This window comes from Rhineura floridana, chromosome 1, assembly GCF_030035675.1.
Source record: "Rhineura floridana isolate rRhiFlo1 chromosome 1, rRhiFlo1.hap2, whole genome shotgun sequence".
Lineage (NCBI taxonomy): Eukaryota > Metazoa > Chordata > Lepidosauria > Squamata > Rhineuridae > Rhineura > Rhineura floridana.
Window position 1 is genome coordinate 236,459,023 of NC_084480.1, and position 16,744 is coordinate 236,475,766.

Here is a 16,744-nt window from a genome sequence, read left to right on the forward strand (position 1 = left end):
AGATCGCATTGTAGCCATCAGAAATGTGGCACTGCTCCTGTTGCGTCGCTCGAGGGCAGATGTAATGCTTCTGGCAAAGGCTATGGGGATTTTTGTTTCCACCATTCACATTGTACCATGGGCTCAGCATCATACTCGACCCCTCCAGTGGGCCTTATTGCCTTTCCAGTGGGACACTGCCAGTTCCAACCACTGGGTAATCCACCTGGATCCTGCACTGCGTCTTTCCTTCCAAGGGTGGGTGAGGTCCCAAAACCTCAGCAAGCGAACTCCGTTCCGAGAACCAAACAGGACTGTAATAACCACAGATGCCAGCCTGTCTGGCTGGGGGGCCTACTGCAATTTCCAATTTGTTCAGGGTGTCTGGTCCAGCTCGGAGGAGAATCAGAGCATCACTAGCAGGAACTGAGAGCTGTCCACCTCGCCCTTCAATATTTTCAGCCTGTATTCCTTTTGGAACATGTATTGATTCGGACAGACAATACCTGCGTGAAGTTGCAATTGAACAGGCAAGGGGAAACCAGGTCATATTCCGTCCAGATGGAAGCATCCCAACTCTTCAACTGGGCCGAAATGCATCTGAAGTCACTGAGGGCAGAACATCGCAGTGGAGTTTTGAATGTGATGGCCAACCGGCTCAGCATACAACAGGTGATTCCGGGAGAATGGAAGCTTCACCTGGTGGTGTTCAACCTTCTCCAACATTGGTTTGGCATCCTCTCGGTGGATCTGTTAGCTTCCAGTCACAATTGCCAGCAACCCCGGTACTTCTCGAGGTATCTGGAAATGACCGGGGAATCCGTAGATGCACTGTTGACACCGCGGTCCAATGGCGTGCTATACGCCTTTCTCCCAATACCATTACTGGGCAGGACGCTGAGTAGGTTGCGACACGAAAGGGCCAGACTGGTCCTGATAACCCCGTACTGGCCTCGCCGGCCGTGGTTCTCAGGCCTGCTCTCTCTTTCAGTAACAGATCCTTGGAGGTTGCCAGTCAGACCAGATCTTATGTCACAGGGTCCGGTATGGCGTCCGGACCCCAAATGGCTCAGTCTGACAGCTTGGAGTTTGAACGGGGACAGTTGATCCACACAGGGCTATCTCAGGAGGTTGTTGATACAATCCTGGCATCTAGAAGGCCGTCAACGTCTCGCATCTACCAAAGTAGTTGGTTTACTTTTTCCAAATGGTGCGAGTCCTAGGACTTCCAACCCTCTCAAGCTACTGTGCAACAGGTGTTGCAGTTTCTACATAAAGGTCTGAAGATGGGTCTTAAAGCAAACACCTTGCGTCGCCACGCTTCCACCATATCCTCTATTTTCTCCGTTTCATCTCCTGGTGTTCCTATGGGCTCACACCTGCTTATCAAATGCTTTTTGACGGGAGCTGCCCTATTATTGCCGGCAGTATGTCACCGTTTTCCTTCATTGAGTTTATCACAGGTCCTGCAAGCCCTGCAGCACCATCCCTTTGAGCCCCTTCGGTCAGTGCCATTACGACTGTTGTCCTTCAAGGTCCTCTTCCTGGTGGCGGTCACCTCGGCAAGAAGAGTTTCAGAGTTGGGGGCACTGTCCTCGGCCCAACATCTCTGCATCTTCCATAAGGACTCAGTGGTATTGCGTCTAGACCCATCCTTTCGCCCAAAGGTCTGTTCAGCTTTCCAATGCAACCAGGACATTGTTCTTCCCTCACTCTATCTGAATCCCATCCATCCACCGGAGAAGGCCTGGCACTCGCTAGATGTCCGGAGGGCCCTCAAGACCTACCCGTCTTGAATCCAGGACATAAGATTAATGGATTCATTGTTTGTATCCATTCATCCACATACTCTGGGAAAAAAGGTTGCTAACTCAACTTTTGTCTTGTTGGTTGCGTGCCTGCATTGCATTGGCCTATGAGTTGCTTAAGCTTCCAGTGCCTAGTAAGATAACAACGCACTCGACTAGGTCAGCAGCCACTACAGCTTTCGCAACCAACGCACCTCTTGCAGAGATTTGCAGAGCGGTTGTATGGTCTACTCCAGATTCCTTTATAAAACATTATTAGACCGTTATATCTCTGCCTCATTTCTTTCTGACAAGGTTCTTTCTGACAAGTAATCAGTGGGTGGTCCCGCCCTATTGGGGCTGCTTTGATACATCCCACGTGATGGCATGCTACCTCAGGAAAACAGACCATTGGTCTCACCTGAAGGGTGGTTTTCCCACGTATCATGCCATCACAACCCTCCCTGTTGGAGGATGTCTGGGTATTTTGTACCACCTTTCATATTATTACTGTTCAGTCGTACTGTTTTGGACTGTGTAGTCAAGTCAAGACCTTTCTAGATCTGTTAAAAATGAATATAGTTCTGTATTATTAGTTGGGACAGTGTCTCTATTTTCCTTGCTGGTAGGCCCGTTGGCCTTTTGTATTTTCTCAGATATCTCACTTCGGCCTCGTTGCGAATGAACTGGAGTGGGAGGGGCTTGATGCCCCAGGTCTTGACTTCACTACATTCTTGCCTTCGGACGCTAGATGGCGCTAATACCCACGTGATGGCATGATATCTGGGAAAACCACCCTTCAGGTGAGACCAATGGTCCGTTTTTTGTGACTGGTGAAGCAAAGATTAAAACGCCAGAAAGCTTAGGAAAAGAATTTGTTCTGAACCTGGACAAGGAAGGAAAGGAATTGGAATGGAGCCTCCTGAAACAGTCCAGCTTTTCAGTGATGTGCTACATGATCCTGTCTGGATCATGTTACATGATCCTGTCCCGGGTAGTAGGATCAACCCATACCTGGACACATTCCTTCTACTAGGCAGAAATCATAGTTTCCAGTTCAAACATAATGGGAAGTTGTGGTAAACTGCTGTTTTGTGGTTTGCTGGCTTGCTCATTTGAAGGAGAGCCAACTGGCTGCATGCAAGTGCATGAAACTCATGCACATATCAACTTATTAAGCGAAGATTTGAATCACTTAACTAGTATGTGTTCTTCAATTTAACATTCAATGTAGAATTAAACATGCTTATGCTACTAAAATTTTTCTAATACAGAAAAGGAATAATTTAGACAAAATATTTGGGGTTAATAAGTTAATATATGAGACTTCAGGCTGCACATACAATCCAGCAAACAAACTAGGAAGTATTCCATTAACTACTATAGCTTTGCATTTCAACTGAACTGGAAAACCAAGGTTAATACTTTTGAACAAAACAGGACATTATGACATGACTGAAAGACTGATATCATGGCTTGTTCTGAAGCTATCAACTATAGTTGCCTAACTCAGACAAAAATGAGAAACCAAATTTGACTTTCTAGATTGTTTGCTGGCTCATGCGAAGAATGGAGGAAAAGGGTTATGTGTGTGGTTGGTCAAAAGACCTCTTCATATCTTTGCTTATTTAGCCAAAGTATTATAGCGGTTAAGGTGTTGGACTACGACCTGGGAGACCAGGGTTCGAATCCCCACATAGCCATAAAGCTCACCGGGTGACCTTGGGCCAGTCACTGCCTCTCAGCCTGAGAGAAAGACAACGGTAAACCCCCTCTGAATACCGCTTACCGTAAAAACCCTATTCATAGGGTCGTCATAAGTCGGAATTGACTTGAGGGCAGTCCATTTCCATTTTTGTCTGAATGTATGTCAGTTGTAAAAATGCCTTTTGGATTTGGGCAGCTACTGAACAGCTTAGAAGATAAGTTTTAAATAAAGACTTACTGGGAAGTGTTGTTACACTATTCTCCAAAGATATTTTTGCAGTTTCTGATGGTCTCTCTTTTGAATCTGGTACAGAAGAAGTCAAGGTTTTTGATGAAGAATCTTCGCCTATTTTAAGTGATGCTTCTAAATATCCCATTTCCTTTTTCTCAGAACTCGTTTTACAAAGTGAATCTCTGTAACAGTTTTCCTCATGTGTTCGTTCCAGATTATGCTTCTCTTCTCCACAAGGAGTTACACATTTCTGCTCGTACAAATAATTATACAACTTGGTGACAGTTGCTTCATTTTTAATTATGCTTTCAGGTTTATTGTCACTTTCACCTTCATCAGTTCTTCTGAGGTATTTCTCTATATCAAATGTGCTATCTTCTACATTGCTGAAAAACAGCTGACCGATGACAGAAAGGTCTGTGGGGTTGCCATCTTTAGGAATGTTAGTTCCTTCTCTATTTTTATTTGAGAGTTTCATCATCAAAGCAGCTAGCTGTGAAGGTTCAGCACTAACAGAAGCATTTGCAATAGCAGATGCAATTGTGCTTATACTCAGCATAGAAGGCTCTAGCTCAGGGTGCTTGCACTGAACTTTTCTGTCTTCAAGTTTCTCCTAGAAATTGGAAAAAATGAAAGGTTGCCATATTTAACATCCTGTAGCAAAGCTGAACTCATCCGTCATTATTGTTATATTATCAGAGGCAGTATACTTCTGAATACCAGTTGGTTGGGATTTATTTATTAAATTTATATCCCGCCCATCGTCCCAGTAGGAGCCCAGGGCAGGAAGAGCACCACTGTACTCATGCTATGGTTGTGGGCTTCCCACTGTCATTTAGTTGGCCACTGAGAAGAGAATGCTGGACTAGATGGGCCTTTAGTCTGATCCAGTGGCGATTCCTATGCTCACCTTGTGTGAAAATTCAATACAATGATACTCAACTTTGTCAGAAAAAGTAACCACTTTTTCTACTTGAGAAAACGTGTGTTTTATTTTCCGGCTTCAGAATGAACTGCATATTACTGTAACATGTTTATAGTAAATCAAATACTTTTTATCAAATACTTGTGCTTTGCTTTTGGTATCTATCCATATACTTACACTTCCATTCTCTCTGTTTTTTGTGCCCATCTCACCAAGAGTAAATGTAGTAGATGCAATGTGAGATTCTTCTTTAATGTTTTCTTCTGCATCCCCTAAGACAAGAAAAAATAGCTTGTGTTCATTAGAATATTGCTTACAATAAGCCAATAAAAGAAATGTGTATATATATATATATATATATACACACACACATACACACACACATGTATGTACGTTATATGACACAGAGAGAGAGAGAGACATGGGTGGGGTGGGAAGAGAACCACAAAGATTAATGTTAACCAAGATTCATTGTTATACACAGTTTCAAATCAATTTCGTACCCAGCCATATTCAGATAACCACTCATGGTTTCATGAACTATCATTTACCTAGCTGTGGCTGGGCACTCCTCCTGTCACTGACTTTGGTGAGGCTACACTTTATCTTGATCTGGTAACTAACATTAAGGTAGAATTCTCTGGCTTAGATGTAATAGGGAATTCTGGGTTAATACAATCCAGGATCTCCATGCCAAAGTCAGTGGGCAATGCAAGTTGGGAAGAGGAGCACATCAGGAACCATGCTTTATGACACTATGAATGACTGCCCACAGATGGCTGTTTTGTATAATTATACACACACCAGAGATCTATTAGAGTAACAAAAACCCTATGCAAAGGGAAGTCTACACTTCACAAAAACCAGTGTTAGCAATGGATCATTCCCATGTGACAGTTTAGTTATGTCTGTATTTTCACTTTGCTTATCTTCAGTAAATACTGCAAAGCACAAGCACAGCGCTTGAGGATAAGGTTAAGTTACATAGGGAAACACATGATTTCTAAGCCACCCTTCATGAAGAGATCCCAAGGCGGTTCACACATCTGTACCAATGAACACCACACGATAAAACACTAAAACCAAATAAAAATTATTCCATTTAAAAAAAGCAATCCAACTGATTACACAAAACAAGAGTTGAAATCTTAAAGCACAAAAAGCTAGCAGCAAGCAGCATTACTTTGTGCTTAAGGCCCAACTAAGAGGGTATATTTTCTCAACATGCCTACACCTCAGCAGGGAGGGAGCTTACCTCTAAAGAGAGATAGTTCCACAGTCAGGATTCCACAATGGAAAAGGATGTTTCTTGTATCACTACCCCACGAGCTACGCTCATTGGCGGCACTGCAAGGAGGTCCTCTACAGCAGACATTAAAACACAGGCTAGCAGGTAACTAGAGGGCTGCTCCTTCAAAAACCTGGGATCCAAGTCATTCAGGGCTTTAAAGTCAACAAAACCTCGAATTGGGCCCAGTACTATATTGGAAGCCAGTGCAATTTGCACAGGAATGCTGCTTACAACCAACACTTAGCAGCTACATTCTTCTCCGTCTTCACAGGTAGTCTGATGCAGAGCACATTTCAATAATCTAGACATGAGGTTCCCAGAGCATGGACAACTGTGGCTAGGTTACCCTGGTCTAGGAATGGCTGTAGCTGGTATACCAGTCAGAACTATAAACAGGCACTTCTTGTTACTGATGGCACCTGTGCTTCCAGTGACAGTGTAGAGCCATGAAGCATTCCCTAGCTACCCAGCTACAGACCTGTTCCTTCAGCAGGAGTTCAGCACCATCTAGTAGAGGCCTTCTTACCAGATACCACGGGTAAGATCCACCTGCCAAGAGTGCTGCCAACTTGTTGGGATTCAGTTTCAGTGTATTCGGCTTCAGCAAGCCCATTACTGCCTCCAAACACTAGTCTAGAATTGCACAGCTTCACCCAATTCAAATGGTGTGGAGAGAGAGCCAGGTGTCATCTGCATAATGGGGAGACCATATCCCAAATCTGCTCACAGTGTCTTTACAGATCAAGAGTAGCTAACTCTTAGCTTGCATAAGTTTTTTGTGCCCCCAAGGGCTTTTTTTAACTGACTGCTCCTATGGATTTCCCCATGATGCTAAAACATTTGTGTGACACCCTCCCCCCGTCATATGCCCCTTTAAAAAAAGAAATTAAAACTTGTCCATCCCCACTTTTACACTTCAGCCATGCCTACCCTTGGCATGTGGCCCTAGAAGGTTGGTCATAAATGGCCCTCTGTTCAAAAAAAGTTAGCCACCCAATATAGTTATTAAACTGCATGGGGAGAAGAATGGAAACTTGTAGGACCCCATAGCATTGTTGTCAATGGGCAGAATAGCAGTTTTCCAATGCTATTCTGCAATGTTTCAAATGGACAAATCCAATGGCTTTACTTCATCTGGCCAACCTAGAACAGAGCCCATTTTCCTGTCCACACATACACACTGTTAGCAGCTTGGCAGCTTAGGCTACAATTGTATGCCATATAGAGTAGGATGAGGAACCTATAGCCCTCCAGATATTGCTGTACTACAACTCCCATCATCCTTGACCACTGGCAATTGTGGCTGAGGATGATGGAAGTTGGAGTCCAACAACATCTGGAGTGCCACAGGTTCCCCATCCCTAATATAGAGCAACAAAGCTAAGCAGTCCGTCTGGTTCTACAAAATATGAACTATTTACTTGCTGCACGTTTCCATACAGATGACAGGCAACAAACTTTACATTATCGGATTTAGCCCAACACAGAAGAAGAAATTGGAAATGAAGTGAATAATTTACATCATGCACAGCAAACATGATGCCCTTCAGATGTTGTGAACCAACCATGCTCATCCTGGCAGGAAATACATGGAGTTGAAGTTCACAACATCAGGAGGACACCATGTTGGCTTCCCCTGATTTACATTATTATTTAGCTGTAAACGGAAAGTTGAACTTACTGTGACGTGTCCTTCTGGTCAGTGGAGAAGACAGGAATGGGTTAACTTCTCCTGGAGGCAGAATCAGCACTATCAAAAAAAGTTTAGTTGGTGGCCGGCCAGAAGGAGGAGGAAACCTTCTCCCACTCTCCAGTTTGTGACACCGCTGTAAAACACAGAGTACCGAGCAGCCAGCCATTCCACTTACACGAACTTGAAACTTGAACAGTGGATAGAATAAGAACAAACATAACAAATCAGTAGACAGTGCCAGGAAGAGATATAGGAGAACCTTACTACTCTATCTAGAGAGTGATCGACCGGTGGTCACCTGAGGGTTTCAGGAGAGATGCCCTTCCTACTCCACAGCCTAGGTTATGCTGCAGAATGGGGCTGTCTGCTCCACTCTGTGCTCACCAGAAAGACACTTCACGGTAAGTCCAACTTTCCACTCTTGGTCAGCAGAGGAGTGGAGCAGACAGAAATAGGATGTACCTGAGCGGTGACCCTCCCTACGTCCTTAGGTGGGAGCAAACCTAGGCCACCACCCTCTGAAGAACCCTCCTGCTGAAAGCGGCTTCAGTAGAAGCAAACTTATCTACATTGTAGTGTTTGATGAAGGTGGATGGGTGAGCCCAGGTGGCAGCTTTGCAGATTTCCTCCAGTTGGGCATCCTTCTGGAGCACCGCTGCGGTGGCAGCCCCTCTGAGTACACTGTGGTCCCTGGAGAGGGAGCGATCCCTTTGGCCTGATAGGCCTTAACTACGCAACCCCTCACCCAGCAGCTGATGGTGGACCTGGACACCTTTAACCACTGCACACCTTGCTTAAAAGACATGAACAGGGCCTTGGACCTATTGAACGGTTCTGTATGGTCCAAGTAGATCTGAAGTGCCTGCCTGACATTGCATTTGTGCCACTTCTTCTCCCTGTGATGCACTGGGTTGGGGCAGAAGTTGGGTAGAGAGATGTCCTGTCTCCTGTGGAAAGGGAAATTGACCTTGAAGAGAAAACTGGGGTCAGGGCAAAGAACTACCTTGTCTGGGTGAAAAATGCACAGTCCCTCCTGGATGGAAAGGGCACCCAGTTCCCCCACCCTCCTGGCTGAGGTGATTGCCACCAGAAAAAATGTCTTGAGGGCGAGGTCCTTGATTGGTATGGAACATGCTGCTTTGAATGGATGTTGAGAGAGCTCTGAGGACTAATGAGAGATCCCAGAAGAGAAGCCTGTGTTGCACTGGAAATGACAGCAGGATTGCCCCTCAGAGAAAGCATTTGACTCGAGGATGAGAGGAAATAGAATGGCCCCCCACCGTTGGAAACACACTGCCTAGGGCCGCCGCCTGTCTCCTGAGCATGTTGTGAGCCAGCCCCTGGGCTAGACCATCCTGCAGTAAGTCAAGAATGATGTGAATGTGGCATTCTGTGACAGGTAACTTTGCGTCTACAACACCTGTTGAACTCCTTCCAGGTGAGGTCATAAATTCTCTGGGTGGATTGTTTGCGAGATGCTGGAATAGTGGAAACAACCCTCTCAGACAGTCCCTCTTCATTTAGCCACTGCTGCTCACCCTCCAGGTGTGAAGCTGGAGCCACTCTGGGTCTGGGTGAAGGATGGGGACTTGTGAGAGGAGATCAGTCTGGAGGAAAGGTGCCACGGTGGGCTGGAGCTGAGGTTCACTAGGACGGAGAACCATGGTCTCCATGGCCAGTGTGCAGCCACCACTATCACCTGGGCCTGGAGAACTCCAATTCTGCAGAGCAATTTGAACAGTAGAGGTAGAGGCGGGAAGGCATGGGTTGATATCGCATCTATGTCCTAGGTGCGCGGATTCCAGCCTTGTGACATGAACTGCTCCAGTTGAGCATTCACCGATGAGGCAAATTGGTCCATGCATGGGAGCCCCCACTTCCGAGTGATCTCTAGGAACACATCCCAGTGAAGGGCCCACTTTCCTTGGTGGACTTGTTTCCAGCTCAGCCGTCGGCTTGTGTGTTCAGGATCCCCTGTACATGCATGGCAGAAATGGATGCCAGGTGCCTTTCTGCCCACTGGAACAGCAGGTTGGTCTCCTCCTGAACAGAGCCTGACTTCATGCCCCCTTGTTTGCAGACGTGATTCGGCTATGACGCTGTTGGTGCATACTAGCACATGTGTCATAAATAAGAGCTAGGAACTCCTGGAGTGCTAGTTGGATCGCTCTGAGCTCCAACCAGTTGATTGACTGGCACCGCTCATGTGCTGACCACTTCCCCTGTATGATGTTGGAGCAACAGGTAGCTCCCCAACCATTTAGGCTCGTGTCTGTGGTGACTATCAAAACTGTTGGGGCTCTGAGGGGAAGGCTTTACTCTAGATGAAATAAATGGCCCTGCCATTGGAGATACTCCCGCACATGCCTTGGGAGGGTAATGAGCCAGTTCTGGCGTGAGGTGATCTGGTCCTGATACAGAAGTAACAGCCACCGCAGGGCTCTTAAGTGGAAGCATTCCCAGAGCACCAAGTCTGTGGATGCTATCATGGAGCCCTACAGCTGAGCCAGTTCCATGTGAGGAGCCTGTCTGCCTTGAAGGCACATGTGCAGCTGGTGCAGAAGCTTGTCTGAGTGTTCGGTGGACAGGAAGAGCTTGCTCTGAGCTGTGTCGATGACCACTCCCAGATGTTGAAGGCGCTGGGTAGGGATCAGATTGTTCTTGTCCCTGTTGATGATGCTGTGGTTCTCTAGACACTGGATGGTCATCTTGAGATCCCGTTGTGCCACTGTTGCTGAGGAGGCCCTCACCAGAAGGTCATCCAGATAAGGGTATACGTGGACTCCCTGAGTGCAAAGGTGTGCCACTACTGCTACCATTATTTTGGTGAACACGCACAGAGCCGAGCAAAGGCCGAAAGGCATGACCCTCTATTGAAACTGGTGGTGGCCATGCACAAAGGAGAGGTAGCGTCTGTGCTGCTGGAGATTGGGGACATGCAGGTATGCCTCTGTGAGATCTATAGATCCCAGGAAGTCCCCCGGTTGAATGGCTTCCACAATAGACCTGAGCATCTCTATCTTGAACTTCTTCGTCTGCAGGAAGCAGTTCAGGAACTTTAAATCCAAGATGGTGCAGTAATTGCCATTGTGTTTGAGGGCTCTAAAGAACACAAAGACAATTCCTGAAGACCGCTGATGCTCTGGCACGGATTCTATGGTATCTATCTCGAGGAGATGAGAAATGACATCCAGGGTTCTCTGCAGCTTCTCTGGGTGACAAGATGGAGGAGCTGCCCTCCATCTGTTCTGTGGAATGGTGGCAAACTCTATGTAATAGCCGGACTGGATGGTGCTCAATATCTATTTGTCTGAGGTGGAGGCCGCCACGCATGTGCAAAAAATGGAAGCCTGACCCCCATCTGGGCCGTCCGGGCTTCATGCTTGGCTTGGCTTGACAGTAGGGTTGGGGTTCTGATGTTTATTGCCTCCCTCCCCCCACTGGAGGGTGCAGAACAGGTGAGCAACAGGTGTGCTGGCAGGAGGAATTCCAAGAAGAGTTCCAGGACCCCCAGGGATAGCCCTTGGAGCAAAAGGAATGTGAAGTTTTCTTATGGGACTTGTCATCCTTCCTGGGAGAAGGAAGAGCCTTCTTTTTATCCTTGGTCTCCATCAGGTGGGCACTCTAGAGACTTGCCAAAAAGTTGACCAACAAAGTAAGGCAGAGCTGCAAGGCTGGCTTTGGAGTGATGGTCCACTTCCCACTGTTTCAGCCAGATATTGTGTCTTACTACCACTCCATATCCCAGAGCTTGTGCTGAGTATTGCAGGATGTCCAAGGAGGAATCTGCTAGAAATTCAGCTGTTTTAGCCAATTTGTGCAGCCCCTCCCTGATGTGCCTGGCATCAGGAGGCACTTCTGTTAGCAGCGCTTTAGCCCACTCTACCGCAGCCTGTGCCAGGAAAGAGTTGGATGCCGAAGCTCTCATGGCCAATGCGGATGCTTCATGTTCACGTTTTAAGATAGTCTTACTGTGCCTGTCACTTTGGTCTGGAAGAGTATCCGCTCCTTCTTTGGGAATAGCTGTCTTGGCTCTGAGGGCAGACACAGGCTCGTCAACGGCCGGGACCAGAAGGGTTGCCATGGTCATGGCTGAATGAGCATATAGCTTCTTGGACAGAGCATGTGGAACTTTGGATTTGGCTGGATGATCCCATTCTTCTTTAACAATGTCCTTGAAGAACTTCAGAAAGGGAATGACCACCTTCTGATCGCCTGATCTGGGAAAGACATGTGAAGCTCCCTGTTTCCCTTCCTCTAGTTCCCCCTCCTGAAGAGTTTCCTTAGGAGGGTCTAGCTGAAGGCAAGCCATAGCCTTTGAAATCAAAATAGGATAGAAGTCAGGAGAGTACAGTCTCTTATGCACCGGGGATGGCATGGGGGAATCCTCCCCTGAGAGTTCCCCCTCTTCCTTCTCTGAATCTGATGCAGCAGATGATGGAGGGCACCCTCCCCCCAGGAGTCTGGGATAAGGGAAAGGCAGTCAGGCTGGAACCCAGTACTGTAGTGTCTTTTGCGTTTATCCTTGTGGGTTTTAGGCTTCTGGAAGGAGTCCCTTCTTTTGCTCTTCCCTCTTCCTCTATCTGGGCTGGCATCCAAGGAGGAGGAAGAGCAGGAGGAAAATGTGGAGAAGTAATGATGGCAGCGGGGGCCCTGGAGTGCTTGGAGCCTTTCTTCCTGTGAGCACGGGCCCAGCATTTGGAAGCCCCCATGTACCTCATCACTGCCTTGTTAAGCCAGGCCAGCATGGCTGACGCAGAACAGGACTTCTCTAAATTTTGAGATTTGGTGCACTTTTTTCGTGCAGGAGTCATGTGTGCATCATCCCCCCAGTTGAGTAGAGAGGAGTTGAGAAAATGAAACTATTTCAGGCGGTGAGTCAAGCATGATGCCTGCCACTGAGGCGAGGGTGACTAGGGGACTGCTTAACTGAGAAGTGGATTCTCCCCTGCTCAGGGATCCATCTTCCTCTGCCGAAGCACAAGACAGGCTCTCTCTCCCCCCAGGCATAGTTAAAATCCCACCTGAAAAAGGGGGAGAGGCTGGAGCTGGAGATCCCCCCCCCGATAAGAAGCGGCTTTACCGGGAAACAAGGTGACAAACCACACATCATGCAGGCCCATTGTCCCAGGGGGTTTGCAAATCAACAAAAAGCCTTGGATAACGAGGGACCAATTTCTGCTCCTCCCAGGCTCTTTAGTGGCAACGCTCTTGAAAAGCTTTCCTCTCCTTAAGAATGCAGAAGAGTGGTCTGATAAAGGACAGCAGGGGGAGGCACAAGACAGATTCTGGCCTCCACCACACTCTGGTGCTTCCCTTGCCTCTTCAGAAAAGAATCCCTCTCTTCTGCCCTCAAATCTGCCCATTCACTTAGGGTGGGAAGTGAAAGGAGAGGAAGAAGTTTGTGTGCTGCAACTGCAGTTGATGAAGATAAATTCTCTGAAAAGAGCACAGAAAGATAACTAAATTGTTCCCAAATCCCTTATGAGGAGCCAGGAGGAATAGGTTGACTCTGTTGCTCGCTGAAGGCACAGTCCAAAACTGGAGAGCGGGGGAAGGTTTCCTCCTCCTTCCCGCTGGCCACCAACTAAACTTTTTTTATATAGTGCTGACTCTGCCTCCAGGAGGAATTAACCCATTCCCGTCTGGTCCACACCTCCGCTGACCAAAAACAGCTATTTTCACACAAGTGAATAAATGCTGACACATCAAAGCTTCAAATAATTGTCAGCTTTAAAAGAAATTACCTTCAAGGACCAAAGTCTGAATATTCTGTTCATCTGAGTTTGCTCTAGATACATCAGACTGCCTCCACAAAGGTATAGGGTGTCTCTTTTCCGGTGACGTAATGTGATAACCAAAGGATGGCTGTAACAGGGAACAATGTTATTGATAAATGCTTTGATAGACATAGCAGAAGCTGGCAAGCATAGCATCAAAATTTGGAAGATACCAAATTAGTCTTCAAAAATTTGCCTGCTAGTAGTGTTTCACAGTCCATTGAAGGAAGTAATTCCACAGACGTTTACAGGCACATGAAGATATCTTATTAACAAGTTGGTACTGACTCACGTACACAAATTATCTTTCTCTACCCTGCTATCAGATATTTTAATGAATTTGGCAGAAACTGGTCTGCACGTTCGTTCTTAAAAAATTGACTGCTCCTATGGATTTCCCCAATGTGATCCCTTTCTCTTTCAGACATTTCTCACCATTACTAATATCCAATCATAGACAGTGTTTTGTAGAAATTTATAGTTAAAGCTTTTAATTTTTAATCTCTAATTTTTAGGATTTTGATTATGTCTATATGGAATGTACTTGTGTTTGGTTGTAAGTCGCCCAGAGTGGCAGATTAACCTCTGCCAGATGGGCGTCTAACAAATCTCATAAATAAATAAATAAATAAATAATGCCAAAACGTTTTTGAGATTTTGTAGGGGTTCCATCCACAGGCAGGGAGAAGGGACCAAAGTGCAGCTCACACAAAGATCATTAGTCAGCTATGGCCCCTCCTGACAAGCCTGCTAATTTTTTCTACTCTGTCTGTGACAGCAATCTTGCCAAAAAGCAAGTACGCGCATCCAGTGATAAAATGATGTGCAGAAGACTGCTACATACCCTTTTCACATCACCTCCTCCTCCAAGACAACCAAGAGCCTCAGATCTCTGACCAAAGAACTCTCCCAAAGAGAGCCGCAGGTAGCTGGCATCTTTGTTGAAGTCAGTTTGCGAAGCTCTTAGCAGGTTGTAGTTATTAACTAATTTCCAGGAAGAATCTCCTAATCCAGAGACATTTTGTGGTTCCATTATCTCTTCCTGAAATTGTAGCACACAAAAATGTCAAGAATAATCATTAACTACAGACATAAGCATTCTAGAATTTTACAATGCTGCCTACCTGCATAAATCTGTGTTCTCTTTCAAAATCTTCTTGATCTTGGGCAATCATAGCAATAGCTTCAGCTTTTCAAAGCGTAGGAGAAAAATGATGCAGTTAACGTCTTAGCATATTCCAAGCTCCCCATGCAGAATGGATGTTTGAGTTAAAAGTAAAAAATTAGGCATCTTTAAAGAACAGAGCATGCTGCACAGCACACTCTGCACACTATTTTTGTTTCCTGCAAGCTCATGAAATTTTAATATGCAATTTGCAAAGCTCCATCAGCTGGATGTTTTATTCAAGCCTTTTCTGATGTTTAAGGGTATCCTATTCAGTTCCTGACTGGATTTTTTTAATAACTTATTTATCATTTTATTTGTTTGCAATATTTTATTTTACTTGTAAACCACTTCAGAGATTTAAATGTAACTGGTATATAAAGCATTTATATAAATAAGCAAAATTTAAAAGCTTTGTAAGGTCTTGTGTTATTTTAAGAATACAACTATAAGAAAAAACAGATTTTTGATAATCATTTTTCTAAAAGGAAGCCTTCTGAATAAGTTTTAGTTTCATCTGAAGCTCCTGTCTTCTGCATTCCTGCTGTCATAAGGAACAAATCCTGTGCAGAGCTAGGAAGCTTGGAAGCTATGCCAGCCCCTTTCCTCCTCTGCCAGATTAATCTTAAAATCCATTCTTTAATCTCAGGAGTGGTTTTGTAAGTAATAACTGAATTCTATCACAATGAACATACGAAGTTTAGAGAGATCAGGTTACTAAAGTTTTAACTTCATAATTTCCTCTCAGGTTCATGACTTTTGCTCTTTACTATTTTAAACTAAAGTATTTAAAATGGAAGTTTCAGTTACAACAAGAAATATTTTTGTTTCACTGTCATGCAACTGGTATCTCCATTACATAACCTACAAAACATGTGGAGAATCTCAGTAAACCATTTTCCAACACATACTTATGTTTATAGCATAAACTTCCTCAGGTCAAAAGAAAACGGAAAGTTGGACATACTGTGAAGTGTCCTTCTGGTCAGCGGAGAGTGGAGCAGACAGGAATAGGTTATCTCTCCTGGAGGCAGGGTCAGCACTATAACACAAAAACTTTTAGCTGGTGGCCAGCTGGAAGGGGAGGAACCTTCTCCCACTCTAAAGTTTGTGACACAGCTATAAAAACTGAGCACTGAGCAGTCGGCCATTCCACTTACATGAACTTGAAACTTGAAGAGGATACAATACGAACAAGTGTTAACAAATCAGCACACCGTGCCAGGAAGGGATGAAGGAAGCCCTTACTACTCTATCCAGAGAGTGAGAGAGACCAGCGGTTGACAGAGGGTTTCCGGAGAAGTGACGTCCCCACCACACAGCCTAGGTTCTGCTGCAGAGTAGGGCTGTCTGCTCCACTCTCCGCTGACCAGGACACTTCAAGGTAAGTCCAACTTTCTGTTCTCGGTCAGCGGAGGAGTGGAGCAGACAGGAATGGGACGTACCTGAGCAATGACCCCCCCTTACGTCCTTGGGTGAGAGCAAACCTAGTCCACAACCCTCTGAAGAACCCTTCTGCCGAAGGCAGTTTCAGTAGAAACAAATTTATCCACCTTGCAGTGTTTGATGAAGGTGGATGGGTGAGCCCAGGTAGCAGCGCTGCAGATTTTCTCCAGCGGGGAACCCTTGTGGAGCACTGTCGTGGTGGCAGCCCCTCTAACTGAACGTGCAGTGATCCCTGGAGAGAGAGCTCTCCCTTTTGCCTGATAGGCCTTAACTAAGCAATCCCTCACCCAGCAGCTGATGGTGAACGTGGACACCTTTAATCCCCGCGCCCCTTGTTTAAAAGACACAAACAGGGCCTCAGACCTACTGAATGGGCATGACATCCAGTTTATGCCACTTCTTCTCCCTGTGATGGACAGGATTGGGGCAGAAGTAGGGTAGAGAAATGTCCTGTCTCCTGTGAAACGAGGAATTAACCTTGGGTATAAAACTGGGATCAGGGCGAAGAACCACCTTGTCTGGGTGAAAAATGCACAGCTCTTCCCTGCGATGGAGGGGGCCCTCAGTTCCCCCATCCTCCTGGCTGAGGTGATAGCCACCAGAAAAACTGTCTTGAGGGTGAGGTCCTTGATTGGTATTGAATGTGCTGGTTCAAATGGATGTTGTGAGAGAGCTCTAAGAACTAACAAAAGATCCCAGGAGAGAAACCTGTGCTGCACTGGAGGTGACAGCAGGGTTG

The 16,744-nt window shown here is 45.9% G+C and overlaps 1 protein-coding gene across 1 annotated transcript in view; it reads right to left on the reverse strand.

The window, feature by feature from the left end:
- Nucleotides 1–16,744, reverse strand: part of CEP192 (centrosomal protein 192) — a 166,290-nt gene that overhangs the window by 124,067 nt on the left and 25,479 nt on the right. Inside the window, exons 13-17 of the mRNA XM_061594728.1 lie at nucleotides 14,519–14,583; nucleotides 14,239–14,436; nucleotides 13,362–13,482; nucleotides 4,808–4,902; nucleotides 3,712–4,318 (exon numbers count right to left, since the gene is read on the reverse strand). Coding sequence (XP_061450712.1) covers nucleotides 3,712–4,318; nucleotides 4,808–4,902; nucleotides 13,362–13,482; nucleotides 14,239–14,436; nucleotides 14,519–14,583 — 1,086 coding nt within the window. The remainder of the gene's footprint in view (nucleotides 1–3,711; nucleotides 4,319–4,807; nucleotides 4,903–13,361; nucleotides 13,483–14,238; nucleotides 14,437–14,518; nucleotides 14,584–16,744) is intronic.